Source organism: Leuciscus leuciscus (assembly GCF_965113295.1).
Source record: "Leuciscus leuciscus genome assembly, chromosome: 21".
Lineage (NCBI taxonomy): Eukaryota > Metazoa > Chordata > Actinopteri > Cypriniformes > Leuciscidae > Leuciscus > Leuciscus leuciscus.
In genome coordinates this window covers 13,008,426-13,033,132 of record NC_138745.1, presented here as the reverse complement: position 1 = coordinate 13,033,132, position 24,707 = coordinate 13,008,426, and the positions used below count along the sequence as shown (strand labels likewise).

The 24,707-nt window shown below is 41.5% G+C and overlaps 1 protein-coding gene and 1 long non-coding RNA gene across 2 annotated transcripts in view; one reads left to right on the top strand and one right to left on the bottom strand.

Annotated features, from left to right (window-relative positions):
- The window catches only part of sult1st6 (sulfotransferase family 1, cytosolic sulfotransferase 6), a 52,651-nt gene extending 30,735 nt beyond the window's left edge, over nt 1-21,916 (top strand). Inside the window, exons 2-7 of the mRNA XM_082152863.1 lie at nt 3,515-3,643; nt 3,771-3,868; nt 4,101-4,227; nt 4,485-4,579; nt 4,754-4,934; nt 21,367-21,916. Of these exons, the coding sequence (XP_082008989.1) occupies nt 3,515-3,643; nt 3,771-3,868; nt 4,101-4,227; nt 4,485-4,579; nt 4,754-4,934; nt 21,367-21,485 (749 nt within the window). The 3' untranslated portion in view covers nt 21,486-21,916. The remainder of the gene's footprint in view (nt 1-3,514; nt 3,644-3,770; nt 3,869-4,100; nt 4,228-4,484; nt 4,580-4,753; nt 4,935-21,366) is intronic.
- On the bottom strand, nt 6,174-7,890 carry LOC309485886. Its single transcript, XR_014201305.1, has 2 exons — nt 7,784-7,890; nt 6,174-7,730 (listed from the first exon to the last, which is right to left on the bottom strand). It is a non-coding gene; the product is annotated as an uncharacterized lncRNA (long non-coding RNA).
- Nucleotides 21,917-24,707: the final 2,791 nt, after the last annotated feature.

Here is a 24,707-nt window from a genome sequence, read left to right as displayed (position 1 = left end):
TCCCCTAGGCAAGTGGTCCCTGAACCCTCAGATGGTGCGTCTGATATGGAGGATGTTTGGCAAGGCCGAGATCAAGGGAAAACACTCACTGCGCAGTGTTCTTCTCGAAGGACAGGGATGCGCTGGCCCATCACTGGCCCAGCCTCGCCCTTTATGCATTTCCCCCCATTTCAATGATTCCCCAGGTCATCGAACGGGTCAGGAAGAGCGGATGCCCAGTCCTCCTAATAGCCCCCCCCTGGAAATCCAGACCGTAGTTTCCAGAGCTGGTTCAAATGACGGGCGAGGTTCCCTGGCCTGTTTCGTTGAGGAAAGATCTCCTCACGCAGGCGAACGGGACGATATGGCATCCGCGACCCGATTTATGGGCACTCCATGTAGTCATAGCTGCCTCGTTAATTTTGGTACAACCCAAGTACAAATGAATGGTAATCACCTAATTAGATCCAGGTGCGCTATAGGTGTGTGAGTGTGTGTATAAGGAAGCTATTGCATTGTTGGAGCGCGTTGACTGCTGCAAACTTGGACGCCGTCTTTTCGAGCTGAGCCACGCAGTATTTGGGTATGTTACCATGAAGGAATAAATATTTAATGTGGGGCGAGCTGTTGGCTATATGCATTCTGTTATTTTTAGTATGCATCCTGGGCTGTTTATCTATCGTGGTCTGACGTTGGAAGGGCTGATTTGTTAATAATCAGGTGGGTAAACGATTTGATTTAATGGGTGGATATCCGCGAAAGGATTTGTTTATATCGTGTTCCCCTCTGTTGTAGCTGAAGAGGCCAAGAGCTGGTAATATGTCCGTGTGATGACAGCTGATTGGGACCGTGACCGGGCTTCCCTTTACTGTTTGGTCTTTGCCTTCGTTGTCTTGAGTAGCCTACTACTGTTGTTGCGCGTTGCCGCGACGTTCCGTCTTGCCTCATCTCAATTGCGCCTGCTTGACCAGTCCACATCAAGTGAACTTGACATCGGGAGATTGTGGAGACCCGAGTATTACTCCGTGTGGCCGTTCGGCCACCTCCGCACTGTTTCAACTGGAAGACTGTGTCTGTGGGGTTTGTATGGTTGTGTGGATGAATTCAAAAGTTGATGTGATTTGTTTGAGTGCATTTGTTTATTGTTGGAAGTGTGTGCGAGCGTATATGTACGAGTGTGTGAGCGTGAGAAATAAGTATTAATGGTTGTGAGTTTGCGTGATCTTAAATGCATCCTTTATGTGTGTGTATTGCTAATGGACCAGGTGTAATGTGATTTGCATCTGTTATTTTGTTGCTTTTTTTGTATTTTGTTGATCAACTTTGTATTTGTATTTTTCTTGTTTATTGATTTGATTTCTGTTATTTTTTGCTTTGTATTTTAGTTGATCAACTTGTACTTTTCTTTTCTCGTTTATTGATTTGATTTATGACAATTTGATTATTGTTCTCTCTTTTTCTTGTTTATTGATTTGTGACAATTTGAGTTGATTTTGGTAACTTTGTTGGACCGGCTGAGAAGGAGTGCTGACCACTCTAGGTCCAAGTTAATGGGTACCCTTGTTCACTGAGTGATTTGATTCTTTTGAATTTCCTGTCACTTGAATACACATGTGCTTGTGGTGAAGTGAGTACATTACTGTACGTTTGAAGTGCTTGTAGTGAAATGGAATTGGGTAGGTTTGTTATTTCTCCTTGCCATCCGACATGTTATCTTTGATCGTTTTTGTTATCTTTCTTTAGTTTTGATTCTGAAGCCATATTAACCCCTGGTGTATTGAATTGTGTGTGTGTGTGGAGCTTTTAGCCTAGTTATAATAAAGTATTATTGTTATTTTCTATATTCACGTCTCTGCTGTGTCTTTGTGGGAACGAACCTGTGTGTCCTTATTGGACCATTATTTCCCTGGGTGAAATTCCCAGGGTGGCGTAGTCGGTGTTGTAATTATAATTGAGTCCAGAATAACGAAATCCACCCCCTTCGGTGGCTACAAGTGCATGTGTGGCCCCTCAACGGGTACCCAGCGACCTTCCTGACAAGGTCCTAAACACGATCACTGAGGCCAGGGCCCCTTCTACTAGGCGCCTGTATGCTTTGAAGTGGTCAGTGTTCTCCAGCTGATGCTTGGACAAACACTTTGAACCCATGACATGCGAGGTACCAGTGGTGCTCTCCTTCCTACAGGAGCTGTTGGACGTGGGCAGGACCCCGTCCACGCTCAAAGTATATGTGGCAGCCATTGCAGCTTACCATGCTCCGGTGGATGGCCAATCGTTAGGAAGAAATTACTTGGTGGTACGGTTTCTGAAGGGAGCCAGGAGGATTAACCCCTCCAGACCTCCGTCTGTGCCGTCATGGGACCTCTCCACGGTCCTTCGGGCCCTGAAGGGTCCACCATTTGAACCGCTCCAGTCGGTTGATCTCAAACTACTCTCGCTGTACACTGCTCTCCTGCTGGCACTGGCATCTATCAAGCGAGTGGGAGATCTGCAGGCGCTCTCTGTGAGCCCCTCCTGTTTGGAGTTTGGTGTCGGTGACTCGAAGGTCATCCTCAAACCCAGACACGGTTATGTGCCTAAAGTGCTTTCAACACCGTTTAGAGCACAGGTTATCACATTATTAGCTCTTCCCCCTTCCATGGAGGTTGGGGAGGCTAATCTACTCTGTCCTGTCAGAGCACTGAGAATATATCTGGAGCGTTCTGCGTCGTTTAAGACATTCAGAACAGCTCTTTGTCTGCTTTGGTGGTCAATCCAAGGGGTCCCCTGTCACGAAGCAAAGGCTATCCAGATGGATAGTAGATGCCATTTATTTGGCATATACCTCAGTGGGTCAGGCTTGCCCTATTGGTACTAGAGCTCATTCGACTAGAGGCATGGCCTCGTCTTGGGCTTGGTCTTATGGGTTTCCTTTTCAGGATATTTGTGCGGCGGCCGGCTGGTTCCACCATCACTCCCTCAAAACGATCACTGTCACCCGAGTACTAATCACCTGTACCTGTCACTCATCAGCCATGGACTACTTAAACACAAACCTCAGTCACATTCATTGTCTGTTCTCCCAAGCGGATACAAGACTAACGCTCTATGCTCTACTTATCTGTGGACGATTTATCTAAGAAGATTCCAATTTCTACTCCAGCGTTCCACAATCCTCCACTCTATCGTCTCCCTCCTTTGTCTCCGTGCACTTCCCCTGTCTCTGTGGATTCTCTCCTACCAGCGGCAACTGAGGTGTGTGCATACCATCCATTCCCTTCGTTCATTCCCCACTCAGCTATATTCAAGAATAGACTGTTACTTTCAGCCTCCATATCATCATCGCTCAGTGCTCTGTTTGATTCTGATACCTGTCTGTTTTGACTCTCTCTCTGCTGCATCAATCAACTTGTGTATAACTGTTCTCCCGTCGTGCTCTCTGAGTCTGCATATTATTACAGTCATCTTGTGGCCCACAGAAATTTGCTGAGGCCCCCTTGTGGGCTCCAGCTCCCTGGTTGAGAACAACTTGTCTAATGTTTGTCTCTGTGTTGAGGCACAACCTGGACTCAAGAGATAGTGGATCTTCTGCGGCATAATGGAGATGCTGAGGTGTGCAAGAGAGCGCCGACAGCTGTCCGTATACCATTTCTGGAAATTTGCGCTCCTCCACCTATACCATCAGGTACACATTTCTGTGCATGCTTCATCTATACTTATCACAAGGTTTTTGTTATATGAAGAATGTGTCAGTGCACCTGTGTCTACACCACTCATGTCTTGAACATATTTATCTTTTATGCTTCATATAGGGCTTGACTTACTTAGACAGATGAAACCACCAAGAGTAATCAAAACTCACTTGCCCATTCAACTAGTGCCTAAAGGATTCTGGGAAAATAAATGCAAGGTAATAATGTAATTAGAACAATAAAATATACTTTTGATCATTTCAAATACAAGGTCAAATTTGGGTTTAGTTTCATTCTTCCTATCCAAAGCAAAAGATAACAAAATGACCTGTCTCTAGAGTGTACTGGTAATAGGCACTCAGCAATATAATGTGAAAACCCCTTGATCTGCCTCTGACCACAGAGTACCACAAATCATGTCCACTAACTGCCCTGCCTGCTTTTCCCCAGGTCATCTATATGGCCCGAAATGCTAAGGATAACCTTGTAAGCTACTTCCACTTTGATCGTATGAATCTTACCCAGCCAGAGCCAGGACCTTGGGATGGATACATTCACAAGTTCATGAGGGGGCAATGTGAGACAAAACTACTTATTTAAATAAATAATTCACCCAAAAATGAATATCCTGTCATCATCCAATCCTCTTCATTTTGTTCCATACCTGTGACTTTTTGTTTTCTGCAAACAACAATAAAGAAAATATTTTGACAAATGTTTCAACCATTCCAACTGACAGTGTTCCATTTTTGTGGTGAACTATCCCTTTACAATCATGTAGAATGTAATATAATCTAGAATCTCTGGTTACTCTGTACTCTAATGTTTTTACAGTAGGTTGGGGCTCTTGGTATGACCATGTCAAAGGTTACTGGAAGGAATGCAAGGAAAAGAATATTCTCTACATGCTCTTTGAGGACATGAAGGAGGTATAGTTTTAGTCCAGCATATCCTTTCAAGTCCTGTCATTTTGCTAAATTCTGATTTATCTTTTATTTTATATTTTTTATTTAAATATATATTTAGATTTTTTTTTTATATATATAGATTTTTTTTTTATTGACTCTCTTGTATCTATGTTTTTCTCTTTTCCTCTCACCAAGAATCCTCTTAGGGAGATTAAGAGAATCATGCACTATCTGGACCTGTCTGTTTCGGAGGATGTCATAGAAAGGATTGTGCAGTTGACATCCTTCCAAGTCATGAAAGACAATCCAATGGCAAACTACTCCTACATCCCAAAACCCGTGTTTGATCATTCTATTTCTGCCTTCATGAGAAAAGGTTAATATAAAACCATACTAGAAATTCCTTAGTATTATGGGTGTGACAATGCACTTAGCTCATGAGACGAGATGATAAATTATATTGGGTTCACCAGAACGAGACGAGACAATATTTTAACGCTATTTTTAAAGAAATCTTCAATAATGAAAGAAATGACATTTAAAATGTTTTTTTATTTGACTGAAAGTCACAAAATGCAAAACAATGCAGGTGCATTTTGAAATGTTTGAACTAATCTTCAGTTCTACTTTCTGAGTATGAATTATAATATTCTGTAAAAGACAAAACAATATAATGCACGCACTGTAAAAGGTTTTGCTACAAACTCAACTCCGTCATGCTGATATCGCAAGACAGCTTTTCACCTCGCGAGATCTCATCACACCCCTACTTATTAGATGATATCTATTCTTAGTTATTTAAACGTTTAAATGTTTTTAGTTATAGAATGAGGAGCAGGACCTAATATTGCCCAAAAAATAAGACTGATGTACCCCCTTAATGGCTGCCTGAGAAAGTTAGATACTGATATAGCCAATGCAGAGTTATTTTTAGACTGTAAGGAAAACATATGGGTATCCTGCTCATATGGCTGTTTAGCAAATACAGGGATATGACATATTGATTTGATGTAAAATGATTTTTCTTGTAGATTAGCTAGACAAGTAGTCCATTGCAGCATAAAGAACAATTAGCATACAGCAAGATAAACATTTTAACAATTTTACAGTTTTAATTTACTGTTGCAATCCAAATTGTTTTCTATTGTTGAGGCAAAAACAAGTAACTAACAAAACAGCATCAGGCATAAGAGACATCAAGATCAAATTGTCCTTAAAAGATATTTATTTCTTGCAAGAAATGTTCCCAGTCCATCCACAGACCAGCTGCAGGCGGAGTGAGACCCAGAGCAGAGGTTGGCCCGCATTTTTATAGTGTTATCTCTTTCAAAAGCTATCTCTTACAGCCCCCACTAAACAAAAGACACAGAGGAACCCCTGTGGCTCCCCTAACCCCCTAATCTTCTCACCTCTGGGTCACACACACACACCCTGCAGCTGTACTAACATCATAAAAGAAACTCAGAATACAGACAAATGAATGTATGGCATTCATTTGTTAAATCATTGAAAATAAATAAAAAGAAAAGATTAATTTTTTCCCACAACAATTCCTCCTCTTTATCATTCTCTGATAAACTATATATAAAAATTCAGCCTTGTTTTCTAATTTTAATTAAACCCATTACGCTATTAAATCTTCAGAATAGAATCAATTCAAGTCTTTACATAAGACTAGAATTAATTCGAGTTTCTTACATCACAGTTATACCCTTCATGTCTGATTTTCATATACCTGATCACTCTACTTGAACCTTGAAAGAAATAAGAAAAATAAAATAAAAATAAAAACTTTGGAGCAAGCAAGTAAACATTTTATCTGAAGCCGGGCTAAATGGATAAGCACTGTTACCATATTTCCCGATAAATCGGACCCTCAGTCACTCCAGTATAAACAAGAAATAGTATAGATTGTCATAGTAGGAAAACCATATCAATTTAACACCCCTGGTTGATTTGAATAAAAATGTTTACCGATAAAATTCAAAGATTAAAAGTAGAATAAAAATCCCTCATTTCAAACCCTGCATCCTTCTAACCAATGTAGTTGTTCAATATTAACTCTAATACTTCCATTATGGACTGTCTTTCATAGCTTATTACACATCAGTTAATAGATTTTCTACATTTGCACCAAACAAATCAATACCTAGTTTGATTCAATCAAATACAATCATCAAAGTCATCACGAAACATATTCTTCTGCTAAACTTAAACCATCAGTTGGTCCACATCTTTCTCCAGATGTGTTGATCATCTCGTTGCCCCATGGATGTTCCATCTTCACCATTTTGACACTTTGCGCATCGTTGAAATGGTCTTTCCAGCGTGGGCAAGAGAGGAATGTTTCTAGCACATATCCTTGATCTCTCGCTTTATTCTTCGTGTTGGCGTGTGGGGTTGCTGATGTTGGTTGGTTGATTTTCAAATCCTTACAAGGTTTTCCCTTAGATCATGATCGCACCCCCACTGGAATGAGTCGTTTACTGTCTGCTGTCACCTGTGAAAGCAGACCTTAAGTGATTTTGTTAGTGACCGCTTGTCTTGTCGTCCCTTTGGTGTGACCTGTGGATTCAACAGCCTGAAACATTATTGTCACCAGATAATTTTGCTCACTGAATAGCACTCAGGGTCCTTGTCCCCTAAAAAAAACATTCAACCCACGTTGCTCATGTTAACAAAAAAAAATACAGAATCAGTTCTGTTTGGTTCAATCCATCCTGACATCCTGCAAAATGAAAATTTTAAGTTAGGCATTGCACAGGGTTAGGCACTGTTTCTTCACTTTGCTCATGCCATGCGCAAAAGTCTGCATCTTCTGTAAAGAAAAACAAATGTTGAGGTTATTGTCACATAGTTTTCTTTTGTCTGCTGTGCTGCCACATCTGCTCCGGCGTTTCCTGTCGAAACAATTCTTGTTATTAGCCCACTTAAAATACAAACAATGCACACAATTAAACCCAATGTCCTCCCAACATTTATCTTCCCACCTGTGCGATGGCTTTCAGCAAATGTGAACCCCTTAGTAAACCAGATCTAGCTGGTTAAGACAAATAAAGTTCTTCTAACCCCTCCTGGTATCATTCTGAATGCAAATGGTCCTTCTGACCCCCTGAAGAGTTGAAAGGCTCTTATCTGACCACCAGTGGGTTCCTCCTGGACTTTTACTGTCCTCACATACCGATGAGGTCAAAGCTAGATAACCTCTCAGCCTGCTGTGAAGACAATGGGTTTACTGTTTTCCCACCTGTGAGGCCGAAATGTCTTTGTTTGTGGCCTGAATACAAATTATCCATACTGAAAAGTTCAAAGACTCATCTGACCACTTGTTTTACTGTGCGTTCTCTTGTTCCCGCCACAAGCATATTCATCCTCCTCTTGATGCACGACACCCATCTCGTGCATAAATTTAACATAATAAAATTCTCTTACTTTTATCAGACGCTTTTATCCATAGTGACTTCCATTTCAAGGTACACATTTACATTCTTATCAGTTCTTGCTTTCCCTCGGAAATCAAACCCATGACCTTGGCGTTACAGGTGTCAAACTCTAATGTTTGAGCTACAGGAAAACTGCAATATTTGTTCATATTTATTTGGTAACATTTGTTTGGATAAAGTTTGCTAACCCAAACGTTGTCCTTCAGCCAAATTTCCTTTAGACATCTTTCTTTGCCTCTTAAACAAAAATATTACTTAAAGCCACAATTTCATCTTCTTATCAACTTGTTTTTAATTATGGCCTCTTAACCAGTTTCAAAGCATGTCTGTTCATTATTCATTTGATTTTAGAAAAGTCAGCTGGATTGTTTTGGTTCATTATCTTATTTTGCTCCAGCTTTCTTTGGCTGACTGATAACAGAAAGACAGACAGAGTACCATCCTCTTCCTCCACTCAAGCAGTCTCTTTCTCTCTCATTATAAGCAAATAATCTTTTCAACAGCCTCCTAGGACTGTAACTAAAATAATCATAGTCAACCCTTAATAGTTCACAAATGTCAAAATACAGATGTTTGACTCAAATTAGAACCATTACAACGATCTAAAATACATTAGATACATTAGATTCATTAGATCTTTTCTAAGGTTATCTTTAGTTTAAATACTCAATTCACCTAACCTTCGTTTTTCAGAAATTTCTCTTGACTCATCACAAGCTGTTCTCATCTTTAGCCACCACCATGTCTAACGACCTTCAGAAGTTAAAACTAGTTCAATATCAAACATTTTTCCTTGCCCATAAGGCGACCAACATCATGTTCCTTATATAAATTAATACGTTTTGTTACGGTCTCCACAACAAATAATGACAATCACCCCTCGGTCTCAGTTGGCTCTTGAAAGCCCATTTCCATTAGCTCTTAAGCAATAATGTTCTTTTCTTCAGGGTGTTGTCTCCCTGGCATGTATGCAGACACATGTCACAATGGAAGACAAGCCATACAATCAACGCGGTTTCTTGTGAGTGGTATAGGGGCTCACATTTTCTGGGGCAGACTGAACTTCTTACAGCTCATCTCGCCTCTCAATGATCTGCTGATGCTGGTCGCCACTCAGTCAATCAGCGCCACTCTCATATCCATCTCACATAAAAAACACCTCCATCAGGAAATGCCCAGTGTTTTTGCGTGATTCTTCTGTCTTAGGTTGTCCTTTTGGCCTAAAAGATCTTACCCGTCTTTGAAGTAATCACTCGTACACACTGGTAACCGCTTTTCCCCATTACAGAATCTGTGACCGTTTTCTTCAACATAATCTGTTGTTTTCTGGAGCTTAGGAAAAGGCACATTCAAGAGTCATCAGAGCCATTCGGACTGCCTACTAGTGTTAAACATAGGGAGACAGATTAATAACAACAGTATTTAATCACTTAAATTCATTAATCATTTTTAAAGGCAGCAACCTAGCTGCTTAGATTATAGTCAGTGAATTTAGATCATAATCGTACATTCAGTGTACTGTTACTTCTGTAGCCGGAGCCATCAGCCCTGTTTTATGGTGGAGGCTAAAATGAGACAAAGTCACTGGTCCTAAAATAAATAAACAAGTTCAAAACAGTATTATTTTAAAGACTTCTTTAAAGTCTTTCAGTTTTACTTTTAAAACGTTTTAAGTACAAATTGCTCTTTGAATGGCAATGATTTCCTTTAACATCTCTGTGTCTATGATTTTCAACTGAAACACTGTGCTTTACACAGGCTCAGACAACAGCTTTCAGCTGACATTGAATGAGAGAGAGACTCTTGAGGCACTCAGGACTGATACACTGCATTCTCATAAACTTTTAACTTCAGACTTTATCTACCATCTTTTATCTACTCTAGCTCATCTTAAGGCATCTTTTCCATAAATTACATGTATTGTAATTTAGACATTACAAATTTCCACTCAGAATGAGTCTCTGTTGCACTGAAACTGTGGCAGTTTCAGTTACAGCACATACCAAATTCAGATAAGCAAACCTGTTTTGGCCAATTCACAATCTTATCTTTTGAACCCAAAACATCAGCTGTTAGCTCTTTTCATAGTCAACAACAAGCTTTTGTTTAATCAAATGCCTTCTTACACATTTTACATTTTGCAACTGTTAATCCTATAACACTGCTTCTGCTTATTTTATCTTAAAGAAATAATAAGAATTATTCTAGTTCTTAATAACGTTTAAAATTTCATTTCAATTTTAGTTGTCAGGTTTTCAATTGCCATAATTTAATACCTGACTTCAATGTTTTCTCTAGGAGTTTATCAATCTGCTTCTATGATTCAAACTAACTTTTGAGGCTGCGCTCTCTGCTTGTCATACATTTTATGATTATCACTATAAATCATTCGTTAGATTTGTCTCTCTATATCATATAAAACCTTATCAAAGCGTTTCATTCAAAACACAATCATCCTTTTAGTGACCGGTACTTTTAAAATATTTTGCAACTCATTTAGCTCATCTGTAATTTTACGTCAACCGGTACTTTTTATAGTTCTTTTCCTTTCAAAAGGAATTCCTTACACTTAATATCTTTCAATCTTCTTAACAACTTTCAAAAGTTCCCTCATTTACTTTTACAGTCATACAGTGGGCATTTTATAGTCACTGAATGACCTCGCTGACCGCAGTAAAACACTCTCTGTTATTCTACCTACAATCACTGTGATCTTTCTAACATCTCCACCCTACTTCACACCCCTGAAGCAGAGTGTTCTTATTCAGGAAATGCAAACAGAGCCACTGATAAGTTCTCTGCATTTTTCCCCACTGTCCCAGCTGCAAATTCAATTACAATAGCCGAATCATAATCTTCATCATATTAACACTGATCTACTTTCTAACCCATATTAACACAGACTTTTCTTTAAATTTGTGTTATTTTGGCACTTTCTTTGTTTGGAGCCAGTCAAGTTACTGTTTATCTTTCCAATCAGAATCAAACTTTTACAAAAAACATAATCTGCAAATCTCTTTAAACTGAGAGCTTCAGAGCAGAGCTGCTTACAGCATTTGCTCTCTTTTGTATCAGGACTATTCAGTTACTCTTCATACAGTATAAAGAAATTTAGCATGTCATTAATTTCATTAACACTGGTTTGATAGCTTATTCAAATGGTTAGTATGCAGATTCAACTTAATATTATCATTATTCAGTCCCACTTATCTCTACTGTTTCACAGAAATCACAAGATTCCTCAAATCTTGTTCTCAGTCTCTAAATTACACAGACAGCTATCCTAACCGCTTGCACCTTCAACTCTTGTTACAAAAATATGGCAATCTATTCTTCAATACTCTTGTTTTCATAACATTAATACAATAAAGCACATTCACATCATTATTATTGGCAGAACATTAATTTTCATAAGCGACATGGAAAATCTAAATATTCTAAGCAGGTTTCACAAAGTTTCTGATTAACTTTAGTCACACGTTGTTTAGGGAAATTATCTCCAACCCATAATTTCCTTTATAAAACAGACAATGTCCTTGTCTTTCAATGACTTAATTTCAACAAAATATCTGACTTTGTACATTATTGATTTCCAAAATCTTTGGACATAGCTGTCTTTACATCTATCTAATTGTGTTATCAACAACACTGATTACAAATCAGGTATATATTAACATCCGGAAGCCGGCTTAATAAGCTAGCACTGTTGCTATACTCCCAGCATAGCTGGACCCTTTAGGTTCAAAAAGACAATGGTTGTCAAAATAAACATAATTTCAATAATTATTTTATCTCTAAAATATAGCATTTTTCCCGTTCTGCTTAATGAAACATTCCTTATCTTTATATCATGTTAATCCCTGTTAATCATACTCAATGCCTTATTTTTATCTAAAACTCACCTTTCATACCATTTACTTAATCAGGCGTTCATAAATATGAATTTTATCTTCCCCTACATGCCAGTTCCTTCTCCTATCTGTTCAATCCAACAATTCACTGTTTGTATTTTCCATCAGGAAAAACATTCTCTCTTCCCTACATGTCAGTTCCTTCTCCTATCGACTCTGTTCTCTTTTATCTGCTTCTTTTCCATCCAACAATTCACTGTTTGTTCACATTTTTATACTCATGAACAAACTACAACAACTCTTTGACTAGTAACGGATAAATTGGCACTTCAGAAAAGCCCTGTACTTTTGCACAATCTCATACGCTCATCATTTACAACACTGCTCAAATCATCAGTCATAGCTTTGCTCAAAGTTTCATAGGACACACAAAAAGATTTGCAAGCAGTTTCTTAAAATAGGTGTGTAAAAATTGTCTATTTTACTGTTAGATGACCCCATTTTGGTTGAATCTCCCTTCTGGATTTCACAACTTCGACACGTGTCTTACAATATCTGTCAAACGTCTTCGACAGATCCGATCTTTTTTCGTCACCCAAAATCGGTCGGGTTTCTGTAATTACGTTTTACTCAAAATCTTCCCATAGGCCTAAGCACTTTCTAGCGCTCTATTAATTCTGATTTGATGTGGCTCTTCCGTCCACTTGTTACAGAGGTTACAGAGATTTTGAGTAAAACTAACTAATCAGCAATTGTGATTATCTGAATCACCTGTGGCATTTCCGTCCACCTGTGGCACTTCCGTCCACCAACGAGCTAAGTGTGGTAGAAACCGATCCGAAGCTTCTTCAATTTCTTCCCCAAACAATTGTGATTATCTGAATCACCTCTCGCTCGTACCAAAGCAAAACTCAGCCAAAATGGTTCACGTTCACTCATATCAGATTACACCACACAAAATAAAATAATTTAACTGTCTCTTACCCGAGATGCTTTTACTGCCTCCGAGTTCTTTCTGAATCCAGTGGGTTCCTCCTGGCCCTGATAGCAGTTTTGGCTCTTCTCTCTCAATTCGGCGAGGTAAGACTAAAGCCTTTTGTGCTTTAGGGTGATCAGTCCGTCAATCCGCTTTCTCAGGGCCAGAAGAAACCTCATGGATCCCACGTTCTGACACCAACTTGTTGAGGCAAAAACAAATAACTAACAAAACAGCATCAGGCATAAGAGACATCAAGATCAAATTGTCCTTAAAAGATATTTATTTCTTGCAAGAAATGTTCCCAGTCCATCCACAGACCAGCTGCAGGCGGAGTGAGACCCAGAGCAGAGGTTGGCCCGCATTTTTATAGTGTTATCTCTTTCAAAAGCTATCTCTTACAGCCCCCACTAAACAAAAGACACAGAGGAACCCCTGTGGCTCCCCTAACCCCCTAATCTTCTCACCTCTGGGTCACAAACACACACCCTGCAGCTGTACTAACATCATAAAAGAAACTCAGAATACAGACAAATGAATGTATGGCATTCATTTGTTAAATCATTGAAAATAAATAAAAAGAAAAGATTAATTTTTTCCCACAACACTATGTTAGCTTACATATTTAGCTAAAAAGTTAACACATCTTCCTGTGTTTAATGTTCTTTGTAGTTTGTTGTGGACAACAGTATAGAAGCAAAGAGAAATCCAGCTACACTTGTGGTGAAGAGAACTTAGATTATTCATAAAAAAAAAATACTGATGTGTTTCGGCTTGAGAGCCTTCCTCGGGGTATATAACAGACAAGACATGAACATTTTAAAAACATCTCCATATTAAAGGAGTAGTTCACTTTAAAATGAAAATTATCCAATGATTTACTCACCCTCAAGCCATCCTAGGTGTTTATGACTTTCTTCTTTCAGATGAATACAATCGGAGTTATATTAAAAAATATCCTGGCTCTTCCAAGTATTATAATGGCAGTGGATTATAACAGATTGAAGCTCAAAAATGTGCATCCATCCATCGTAAATGAACTCCAAACGGCTCCTGTGGGTTAATACAGGCCTTCTGAAGCAAAACGATGAGTTTGTGTAAGAAAAAATATTCATATTTAACAGGTCACAAAGTAAAATTCTAGCTTCCGGACAAACGAACATACACAGTCTACTTGCCCCTAATGTGCAATTTACGAAATATATGACGTTAGAAGCGTAGTGCGTCATGGCGTAGCGTAAATATCAGCAGTACGTTGCATTACTGCATAAGTTGCGCTTTACACTTAAGTGGAATCCGTATAATCCGGAAGCTAGTTGTTTTACTTTGGAAAGTTTTAAATATTAATATTTTTCTTACAAAAACTCATCGTTTTGCTTCAGAAGGCCTTTATTAACCCCCAGGAGCCGCGTGGAGTTCGTTTATGATGGATGGATGCACGTTTTTGAGCTTCAATCTGTTGGTTGCAATCCACTGCCATTATAATACTTGGAAGAGCCAGGATATTTTTTTAATATAACTCTGATTGTATTCGTCTGAAAGAAGAAAGTCATATACACCTAGGATGGCTCGAGGGTGAGTAAATCATGGGATAATTTTCATTTTAAAGTGAACTACTCCTTTAAGCTTATTTAATCATTCAGTATTAGGGAAGCAAAAGGAAATTCACAACAGCTAACAAGCTCCACCCACAATGTCATATTCCATTGAAAGGAATTAGGCTTGTTTGAGATGAGCAAAATCTGCGCAGAACCGATCACCGGTGATCACCGCGAGATGCATGCCTGGTCCACTTTTAGACACGCACTTGCAAAATTCCCTAATCACGTCCCCTTGAGGGAATCCTTGCCGCCATTTTGAAGTGCGTTCCACTTTGTGAAGTGGACGAGGGAAGTTTATATGGACTTCCATATATCCTTGCTCCCTCGATTTTGACAGAGGGAGCAAGTCTACTTCATATGTACACTTCTTCAGGCAGCTCCATATACCACAATGCAACACGATTGTGATGTCAACGCATATTGCGTTTAATTTACCCCACCACAAACAACTCTGATATATATATATATATATATATATATATTTAATGTAAATGTAAACTCAAACACACCTATACATATACATGGATTTCTCTGCGACGTCATCACTGCATGCGCACGCAACCAGGAGGCAGAAAAGACCCGCGGCCTTCGTACCAGAGTAACGTTAAAGGGTTTAGGGTAGGCTAGTAGCATAGTGGTGGTGGTGTTGTCGCTCAATCAAAATGCTAATTATCATGTTAGACTAAGTTAGTAATGTAACAGCCAATGTTAGCAGTGCAGCATCTATAGAGCCCGAATTTGCTTTTATATAAGTTAACCTTGTTTACGTTACTTTACGACCTGCAACATTTCATGACTTCACACATGTACGTGGCGATAATATTACTCTCAGCAATGGTGAGATCTTGCCGGATCCCTACGCAATACATGACGATCTTTGGATTGTGGATGACAAGTGGCCAGCAATTGTATGGCCTGATATATATAATTATTTTATTCGAAATCCATGTATACACTACTGTTCAAAAGTTTGGGGTTGGTAAGATTTTTATGTTTTTGAAAGCAGTCTCTTGTGCTCAAAAATTCTGTAAAACAGGAATATTATGAAATATTATTGGAACATACATTTTAAAATGCATTCAAAAAGAAAACGTGTAATTTATCAAAGCTGAATTTTCAGCATCATTACTCCAGTCTTCAGTGTCACATGATCCTTCACAAATAGGCTTGTTTGAGATGTGCCAGAGCCATAGAGAGAGAGTTGCGACACTCCCATAGACCTCCGTTGTAAATAATGGCGGCGCTTTTAACCGCCTACTTCCGGGATATGAAGATCGGAATAGTTCCAAACACTGTCATTTGGGCGTTGGACACCATTCACTTACATTGCTGCGCGTCGAGTTGTTCCAGAGTTAAGTTGCCGAAATATCGACCTCTTTTGAATTGTCAACTGTCTATATTGTATCAGAGGCCCTTTGCGATGGTTATACTGGTCTTCATTTGTACATGCACAGCGTAATTATTTATATTTTATATTGGTTGTTTCAACCAATTTTCAAGCACTGCCTGCTAGCTAACGTTAGTTAGCTAGCGCGACTTCGTCAGCTAAGAGTTCGGTAATGAATCGCTACCACCTTTATGGCAACTTTTATTTAATTTAATTTTTTGGGATATACTAACTTTTCATTATGTTATTATTGTCTTGAGTGAAGCGGCTTGTGAGAACAATGCTGGACCTTTAGGATTGTTATGGCCATCACCAGTCCTGTCTGTTTCATGGATCACCTGCCCCTGGTTTTTGTTTTTCTTGTTCACACACACAAGCACACATTTTTGTTGTCTGTCATTGTTTAATAAAAAATATTTTATTTGAAAACCTTCATTTGTATCAGCCATGCTTAAATTCGTTTTTAATCTGTTATAGTTTTGATAATGTGTATGGCCTTAATCTTAAAATAATATTCTGAGTCTTAACATGATCATGTTTCACGTTGTGGTCCTGGGGGTGGCCACTTTCATCAGAACTCAGAAGTGAGCTAGCTTCTAAGCGAATTCTGAACGGACCGCCACGGCAGACCTCTTTGCGTGATCACGAAGGTAGGCTAATGGCTGAATCAAAATTTATAAGCAAAATCACGGGAATCAATAGCCTAATACAGCCCAGTTGTGCTAAAATAAATATCATGAGACGTCCATCATCAGATGAATGATATGGAAAAGTTAAGTTAGAGCCGCTAAAGCCAGTGCTACTACCCATGCGAACATGAACACTAAGCTTTTCCCTCCAAAAATATAGCTTAAAACTTATCTCCAAATGCAAAACTGACATTAACAAAATGCAATAACAGCTGAAAAAGTACTTGGGTGTGTGTTTTTATTTTATATTTACCGTTCAATAATGCAATCGCTGCTGTCTGTCCCATAGAAGAACATGACAGCCAGCGTACGTTTTGGAACTATTGGGGCTTACATGAACCACGTGACAGCCATAGCGGCGACATCAGAGAGTGTCGCAACTCTCTAGGCTTGTTTGAGATGCGCCTTGCCTCGCCTGAAATGTATGCGAGAGTAGGCGGCTGCAGTAAGGGGAGGAGTGAAAAAAGCGCAGGCAAGCCGGACAGATCTCTCTTCTCGTAGTGGATCTGACCATTGCGAGATCAAAGATGGATATCGCGGGATTCACGCTCGTGCAGTGTTGCTAATAAACTGGATGTAATTCAAGTTCTGTTGCTTTTATATGAAAATAAATAAAATGAACAAGACACCCAAAGTACTTGTTATTTAATTCCATTCCAAATACATGTTTATCAATATTTTTTTTTCTTTAATACAGACATATGTGTTTTTATTTATTTTCTTTTTTTATAAAAATTTAATTGCATAACCCAAAGAGATCGCACTGTCAGATAGTTTGGGAATATTCACACATAACATATACACATAAAACCTGATATTAGAGTTTTAAAATCAAACATTTTAAAAGAGAACAATACATCACAGTTGTTTAAACCAATGAGCATTAAGCTGTGTCGTCAGCAAGTCGTTTCCCATCGTGCTTTTGATCAGCGCAGTCGGTGGAGAGCAACTGCGCTCGACTGCAAAATCCGACACGTGCGCCTTGCGCTCGCGAGAGATTTTTGACATACGTCAGCATGACATCAGAGCCAGGCGGTCCGCACCATAGACATGGTCCGCACTCGGACACATTTCTAACCGGCATGCATCTCGCGCTGATCACCGGTGATCGGTTCTGCGCAGATTTTGCTCATCTCAAACAAGCCTAGTGTCATGCCCTTCACTCGCAAACTTCCCTCCGTCTCGTTCACTCGGATGTACGTCATTGCGAGTGCTCACCATAGACAGTATATAAACTGGACACAGCGACCCCATTGGATTCAACGGAGACAAGTGAAGTCAATTAGAAGCTCTTACTTCCTGATGGTCGAGCGTACTGCGCAGACTCAAACTGAGCTTGACGACGTAGATGTGACGTGAGCAACCCGTCTATCTACTAGTAGCTGTACCAAGAGAAATCTGAATCATTCCCTTCCGAAACTTGCAGAGACGGAGATCGTGAGTAGGAGGTGTCTATGAGCTAGAAGCAGGAGAAACTTTTGCTAAGTATTCTGATTAATTACTTTGTCATTTTTCCTCCACGTCTCCCCGATTACCCGCGAGCTTCTCCTCCTGTCCATACGGTAATCTCTCTACTGTGCGACAGAGAGTCGCGTGTTATGACGCAATCGTTAGCCTATTTTTACAAAAACTGCTTCTACGGGGCCATAACGTAAGATACAAGGTAATGGAGCCTTTTATACATTTTCGTGTTTCTTTAGAAATAAATAATGGACAAATGGAGTCTTTAAACGCCTCAGATGTAAAGTTATTCGCTGTCAAAGTGACGCCAAAATGAATGGGAGTCAATGGGATGCTAACAGCAGGTGATGGTCCGCTAGCCAATGGCGGCGCCCGGGGAAACTTCAAAATAATATGAAACCCTGCCCCCCTGGTGCTCACTACTGGCGGAAACTGCAATGGGCTGAACTGGAACGTCCTAAGCCCTTGATCACTTGGAATCAGCTGTAGAGTTGATTTATTATTTACATTTTTTTTCCCTTTAAGAATTTGTTTAATGCAGCATCCAAATGTTTATAGGTGTGTTTGGGTTGTTTTAAATTAAAAATATTATTAATATATCATAGAGTTGTGGTGATTAGATGAGATATGTGGTGACGTCACAGTCGTACTGCATTGTGGGACATATAGGTGCCTGAAGTGTACATTTGAAGCAGACTCGCTCCCTCGGTCAAAATCGAGGGAACGAGGGTCTGTCCATATAAACTTCCCTCGTCCACTTCATGAAGTGGAACGCACTTCAAAATGGCGGCAGGGATTCCCCCAAGGGGAAGTGCTTAGGGAAGTTCGCAAGTGCGTGTCTAAAAGTGGACTGGAACGCAGCACAAGTCGGACAAAATTTCTAACCGGCATGCACTGCTTCAAGTCAGCCGCCGATCGGTCTGCGCAGAGCTGTATGAAGTCGAACAAGCCTATTCTAATATGATGATTTGATGCTCAAGAAACATTTCTGATAATTATGTTGAAAACAGTTGTGCTGCTTCTTATTTTTGTGACATATTTTATTTAGGATTCTTTGATGAATAGAAAATTCAAAAGAACAGCATTTATTTGAATGTTTTCTTGTAGTATACTACACACTTGGTATACTAAATGTCAAATTTGCAATCTAAATAGCTGTTTGAAAAAATAAACGTATTTTTTTTCACTGTTCATAACTGGTTGAGCAGTTAAACTCTAGTATGACAGCACATAATCCACCGTCAAATCTTTGATTTACAGTAAGTAACGTTATATGTGTGCAGTCATGACAGTCATAACTTATAAAAGCAAATTCGGGCTGTAGATGCTGCACTGCTAACATTGACTATTACATTACTAACTTAGTCTAACATGATAATTCATACATGCATCACAGTATGTCCGGATTTTGATTCGTAAACAGTTGGACTTTTTACATAATGTTATATTAATATGAAACACAAACAAACAGATCCAACTCTGAAATTGCAGTTTATTATTGAGTCAACAAAAAATTACAAACAATGCGAAATCTACGTTAATTACAATGTTCTTTTATTCTTTTATTACAGAACTCGGCATAACGGATAGCGTTTTTTTGCCTCCTGGATGCGCGCGCATCCGGTATTGTTTGTATACAAGAAACCCGTGTATAGAATGCTGCATTAAACAATTAAGGGGGAAAAAAATGTATAATAAATCAACCCCATAGTGAGCAAACGTTCCAATTCAGCCTATTGCAAAGTGGGCACTCATGGGTACCTCTGTGGGCACTCATCGCAAAAACGTACATCCGAGTGAACGAGACGGAAGGAAGTTAGCGAGTGAAGGGCCTGACAATTTTGGACTGGAACCAGGGGGGCAGTGTTTTGGAAAACATTGAAGCTTCCCCGGGTGCCGCCATTGATTAGCGGACCCCCACCTGCTGTTAGCATTCCATTGACTCCCATTCATTTTGGCGTCACTTTGACAGCGAATAACTTTACATCTGAGGCATTTAAAGACTCCATTTGTCCATTATTTATTTCTAAAGAAACACGAAAATGTATAAAAGGCTCCATTACCTTGTATCTTACGTTATGGCCCTGTAGATGCAGTTTTTGTAAAAATAGGCAAACGATTGCGTCATAACCACGCGACTCTCTGTCGCACAGTAGAGAAATTACCGTATGGACAGGAGGAGAAGCTCGCGGGCAATCGGGGGGACGTGGAGGAAAATTACAAAGTAATTAATCAGAATACTTAGCAAAAGTTGCTCCTGCTCCTAGCTCATGGACACCTCCTACTCACACTCTCCGTCTCTGCAAGTTTCGGAAGGGAATGATTCAGATTTCTCTTGGCACAGCTACTAGAAGACAGACGGGTTGCTCACGTCACATCTACGTCGTCAAGCTCAGATTGAGTCAGCGCAGTACGCTCGACCCCCAGGAAATGAGTGCTTCTAATTGACTTCACTTGTCTCTGTTGAATCCAATGGGGTCACTGTGTCCAGTTTATATACTGTCTATGGTTGAAACCTATGGGGTCGCTGTGTCCAGTTTATATACTGTCTATGACTGGAACGCAGCCCTGGTTATAAATGTGTCCGAGTGAGGTCCGACTTGCTCAGATGTCATGCTGACATGTCAAAAAACTCTTGCGACGCAAGGCAGACTGGTCGGATTCTGCAATCACACGCAGTTGATCATCTCCACTGACTGCGCTGATCAAAAGCACGATGGGAAACGACTTGCTGACGACACAGCTTAATGCTCATTGGTTTAAACAACTGTGATATAGGCATATTGATCTCTTTCCAATGTATTTGGAATGGAATGATATAACAAGTAGGCTTCTTTGGGTGTCTTGTTCATTAAATTTATTTTCATATAAAAAAAGCAACAGAACTTAAATTACATCCAGTTTATTAGCAACACTGTGCACAAGAGTGAATCCCGTGAATCCCGCGATATCCGTCTTTGATCTCACAGGTGTCAGATCAGATCCACTGCGAGAAGAGAGATCTGTCCGGCTTGCCTGCCCTTTTTTCACTCCTCCCCTCACTGCAGCCACCTACTCTTGACTACATTTCAGGCGAGGCAAGGCGCATCTCAAACAAGCCTATTAGTTAAAAGGGTTAATGATCAAGATTAAACAATCAATGAATCAGAATACATCCTTATCAAATTGGCATGTCTTAAACAATCAGCAAACATCAAGGTAACAACTTCCATTTAAAAACACACCAGAGCCATAGCTATAATACATTACAATACAACAGTGAAATATAGTTTAGCTGTCATTAGAAACCACTCATGGCAGTTGAGCAATCATAATCAATTATCCGGAGGCTCATGCAATAAGAAATGAAATAAAGCATATTGTGTTCAAAATTAATGAATAAGTATGTTTGTTTTCACAGGAGAGGTCGGTGACTGGGTTAACCATTTCACCCCAGCTCAATCCAAGATGTTTGATGAAGACTATGCAAACCAAATGAAAGATGCAGACATTCCTTTCCGCTTTAGCATCCATTTATAATTTGTGCAACATTAAATATATAATATCACATGCTATTCAACTGATCTCTTCTAATTACAAAAATGTATTACAGAAAATAACCTTTTTTTTTTCTCAGAGCAAATTAAATTTCAGCATTTCTATAAAAGTTTAGACCTATATCAGACTTAGACACTTAAAAGTTATAATTTATAGCTTGAATAATTTACAGTTAAGGTCAAGACAATTAACAGAATGGAAATAAAGAGCTAACGTTAGCATGCATTGTTCAGTGAGGGACTGAGAAATGGAGGACATGATGGTGTCCAATCTAAGGTTATTTAGATTTTCTTTATAACCATTTTTGAAATGTTGATATTATCATGCAGATACTCTGTATTGTTATCTAACTGGATGTAATGTTTTAAATTTACACAAACCAATATTAAACTTAACATAAATAATCAAATCCATTAATGTTTGTTATGTTGTTCTCTTTCATCATCTCGTTTCGAGATCCACCTATGGGAAGGGCATCCGGTACCTGACCTCTGTAGAAGCATCCAATTGCACCAAGTCTGGTTAACAGACAGAAGCGCGCAGCCAATGCCCGGTAAGGCCACACCCCCTTACCTAAGGCATATAACCCCAATGCGCGCTCGTGTACCTCAGTTGTCATTCGCTTCTCGCGATCTCTGTATTACTCAGCTCAGTGAAAATTTGCACACTGCTCACCGCGTGTCTGCAGGAGGACATATCGACTCGATCAGCCTCCGCCGGACGTGACAGTCGTGTTTTCATCTGTTGCTGCGTTGCATTCGGAGCCGCCCGCGCTCTCTATCTCCGTTTTCCTCCAATAACGGCTGCCCGCCACGGATTTCTCCAGCTTTTTGCGGATATGTCGCTGTCCAAGCCTGCCGCCTCGTCGGGGGACTCCCTATCACGGGCCTGCCCGGCCGCGTGTGGAGCCCTTATTGCTGCGAAGGACCCTCACCAGCTGTGCGTGGTTTGCTTGGGTCCGAAGCATGCTCGCGAAGCCTTGGAGAATCCTGAGAATTGCAGCCTTTGTCTAAGGCTGCCGAGGAAGCTGCTGAAGCGCCGTTTCAAGGTAGCTGTGACACAGTGCACCGAGCTCTCCCTAACTTCGGACTCGGACGGAGGACACGGTGATGACGCGCTACCGGGGGCCTCCCGGGGCGCGACTCAGTTTGTTTGGGCTGACCAGCCCAATTCCGCCTTCCCCGAAGAGGACATCTTCGAGGGCGGCCTCACTCTCGTCCACGAACCGGCCGATTCTGGCGAGGAGGATGATGCGGCTATCCTTGGGGTCTCCGAGGACGAGGAGGCCATCCCGCCCTCCGGTGTTCCCCAGGCTAGCACGGCCCACACGGCTTTACCACAAGCCGTTCTCCTGGAAGTGTGTGAGCGAGCGGCCGCTCGTCTCAACGTTGAGTGGCCAACTCCCCAGAACGTCACCGACCAGGAGAGGGACATTTATGATGGGAAAGTGCTGGGACCCCCTCCCGGCCCGAGGAAACAACTCTTCCCCATCCTCCCGGCGTGCGCTAAGCACATGAGAACGTACTGGAGCGACCCGCTCGACTTCAGATACGGTCTCTCGGGACTCGAGGCTAAGGATATGGCGGCTCACGGTATGGGCGACCCCCCCCCGCTGTCGAGCCGTCCATCGCCAGGCACCTCAACCCCGCTCAGGGTGGGCTACTCGCCCCGCCTAAGCCGGTCCTGCCAAACAAGATGGACCGGTTTGCTGCTTCCATTCACCAAGCCACGTATAAATCATCGGCCGTGGCTGTCAGGGCGCTGAACGTTTCTTCCCTCCTCTCCGCCTACCAGGCGGAGATTCTCGAGGAACTAGGACAGCAGCTGGTGAAAGGAAATCCTTCGGATACCCTCTGGAAGGAAATCCTCACGGTGAACGACCTCGTTCTCCGTAACGCCCGGCAGGCCGTCCAAGCTTGCGGGCGCTCCATGGCGCTTTCCGTAGTGGGAGAGCGCGCGCTGTGGCTCAATCTGTCAGGACTCCCAGACAGCGAGAAGCGGCGCATCGCAGGCGCGCCGGTGGAGCCCGGCCGGGCTCTCTTCGGTCCCGCCGTCGCACTGATGCAACAACGGTGCGACGATAAGAAGAAAGAAGATGAGGCGTTTAAGCTGTGCCTTCCCAGGAAGGCTGCCCCACGCCAGGTGCCCCCTGCGCGTGTGCCTAACCCACCTGCCATAGGTCGACAGTTTGCTCAGGGCAAGGAAAAACCCTGCAGCTTCCCTCCACCACGGCAGCAAGCCCCAGCGCCGGCCAAGCGCTGGGGAAAGTCTAATCCCCCCGCGGCCGGGAGACAGGCTAACCCCACTTCTACCGACCCGAAACGCAAGCGGCCTGCCTGACGTTCTACCGATGGGGGCTTCGAGTCTGCCGTCGCGGGTCACAAACCCGTCGGACTCCCCCCTTTGTTCAGGACCCCCGTCGAAAAGACCCAGGGGTGCCCTCGGCTCACCGCGCCGCGAGACTGCCCAGTTCGCGGGTGCAAGTGTGTGTTTTCCCCCCACGTTCAGGGGGCACTCTGTGAGGTTACGTTCATGTGTAGTGGCACCAAAGCACCACTCGCCCTCTGTTCCCCTCACGGTTTCAATAAAGGCTTCGGCCCAAGTGCATGTCCAGCACAAAACACACACAATTCAAAAAAACACGAATCACATAAATTCGTTTCGGAGGGAAATCCCCTCTCTGCAGAGAGATCCCATCTCATTGCAGAAAGAGGAAATTCCTCCGAATCCATGCATGCCGCCCCCAGTGTGCCCACTGGATGGCGGCATTGCATCATTGACAAACCAGCTGGACGCTCACAGCTCCGCTCCAGCCCGAGCGGGGGCGCTCGCGAGCCACGAAGCGGCTTGGCAGGCCATTTCAGCTCCCGAGTGGGTGTTGCGTACCGTAACCAAGGGTTACAGGCTGCAGTTTGCAATGAGACCTCCACATTTCAACGGTGTTCTTTCTTCTCACACAGAGGAAAACGCCGCACACATTCTAAAAGAGGAAATCTCCTCTCTCCTAAGCAAGGGAGCGATTCAGAGGGTACCACCCAATCTGATAAACCAGGGTTTTTATTCCCGGTATTTTCTTGTTCCAAAGAAATGCGGCCCACCCCGCCCCATTTTGGATCTGCGAGTGTTGAACAAGCACTTGAGGAAATACAATTTCAGAATGTTGACACAAGGCTCTCTCGCCCGTGCCATAAAGCAGAACGACTG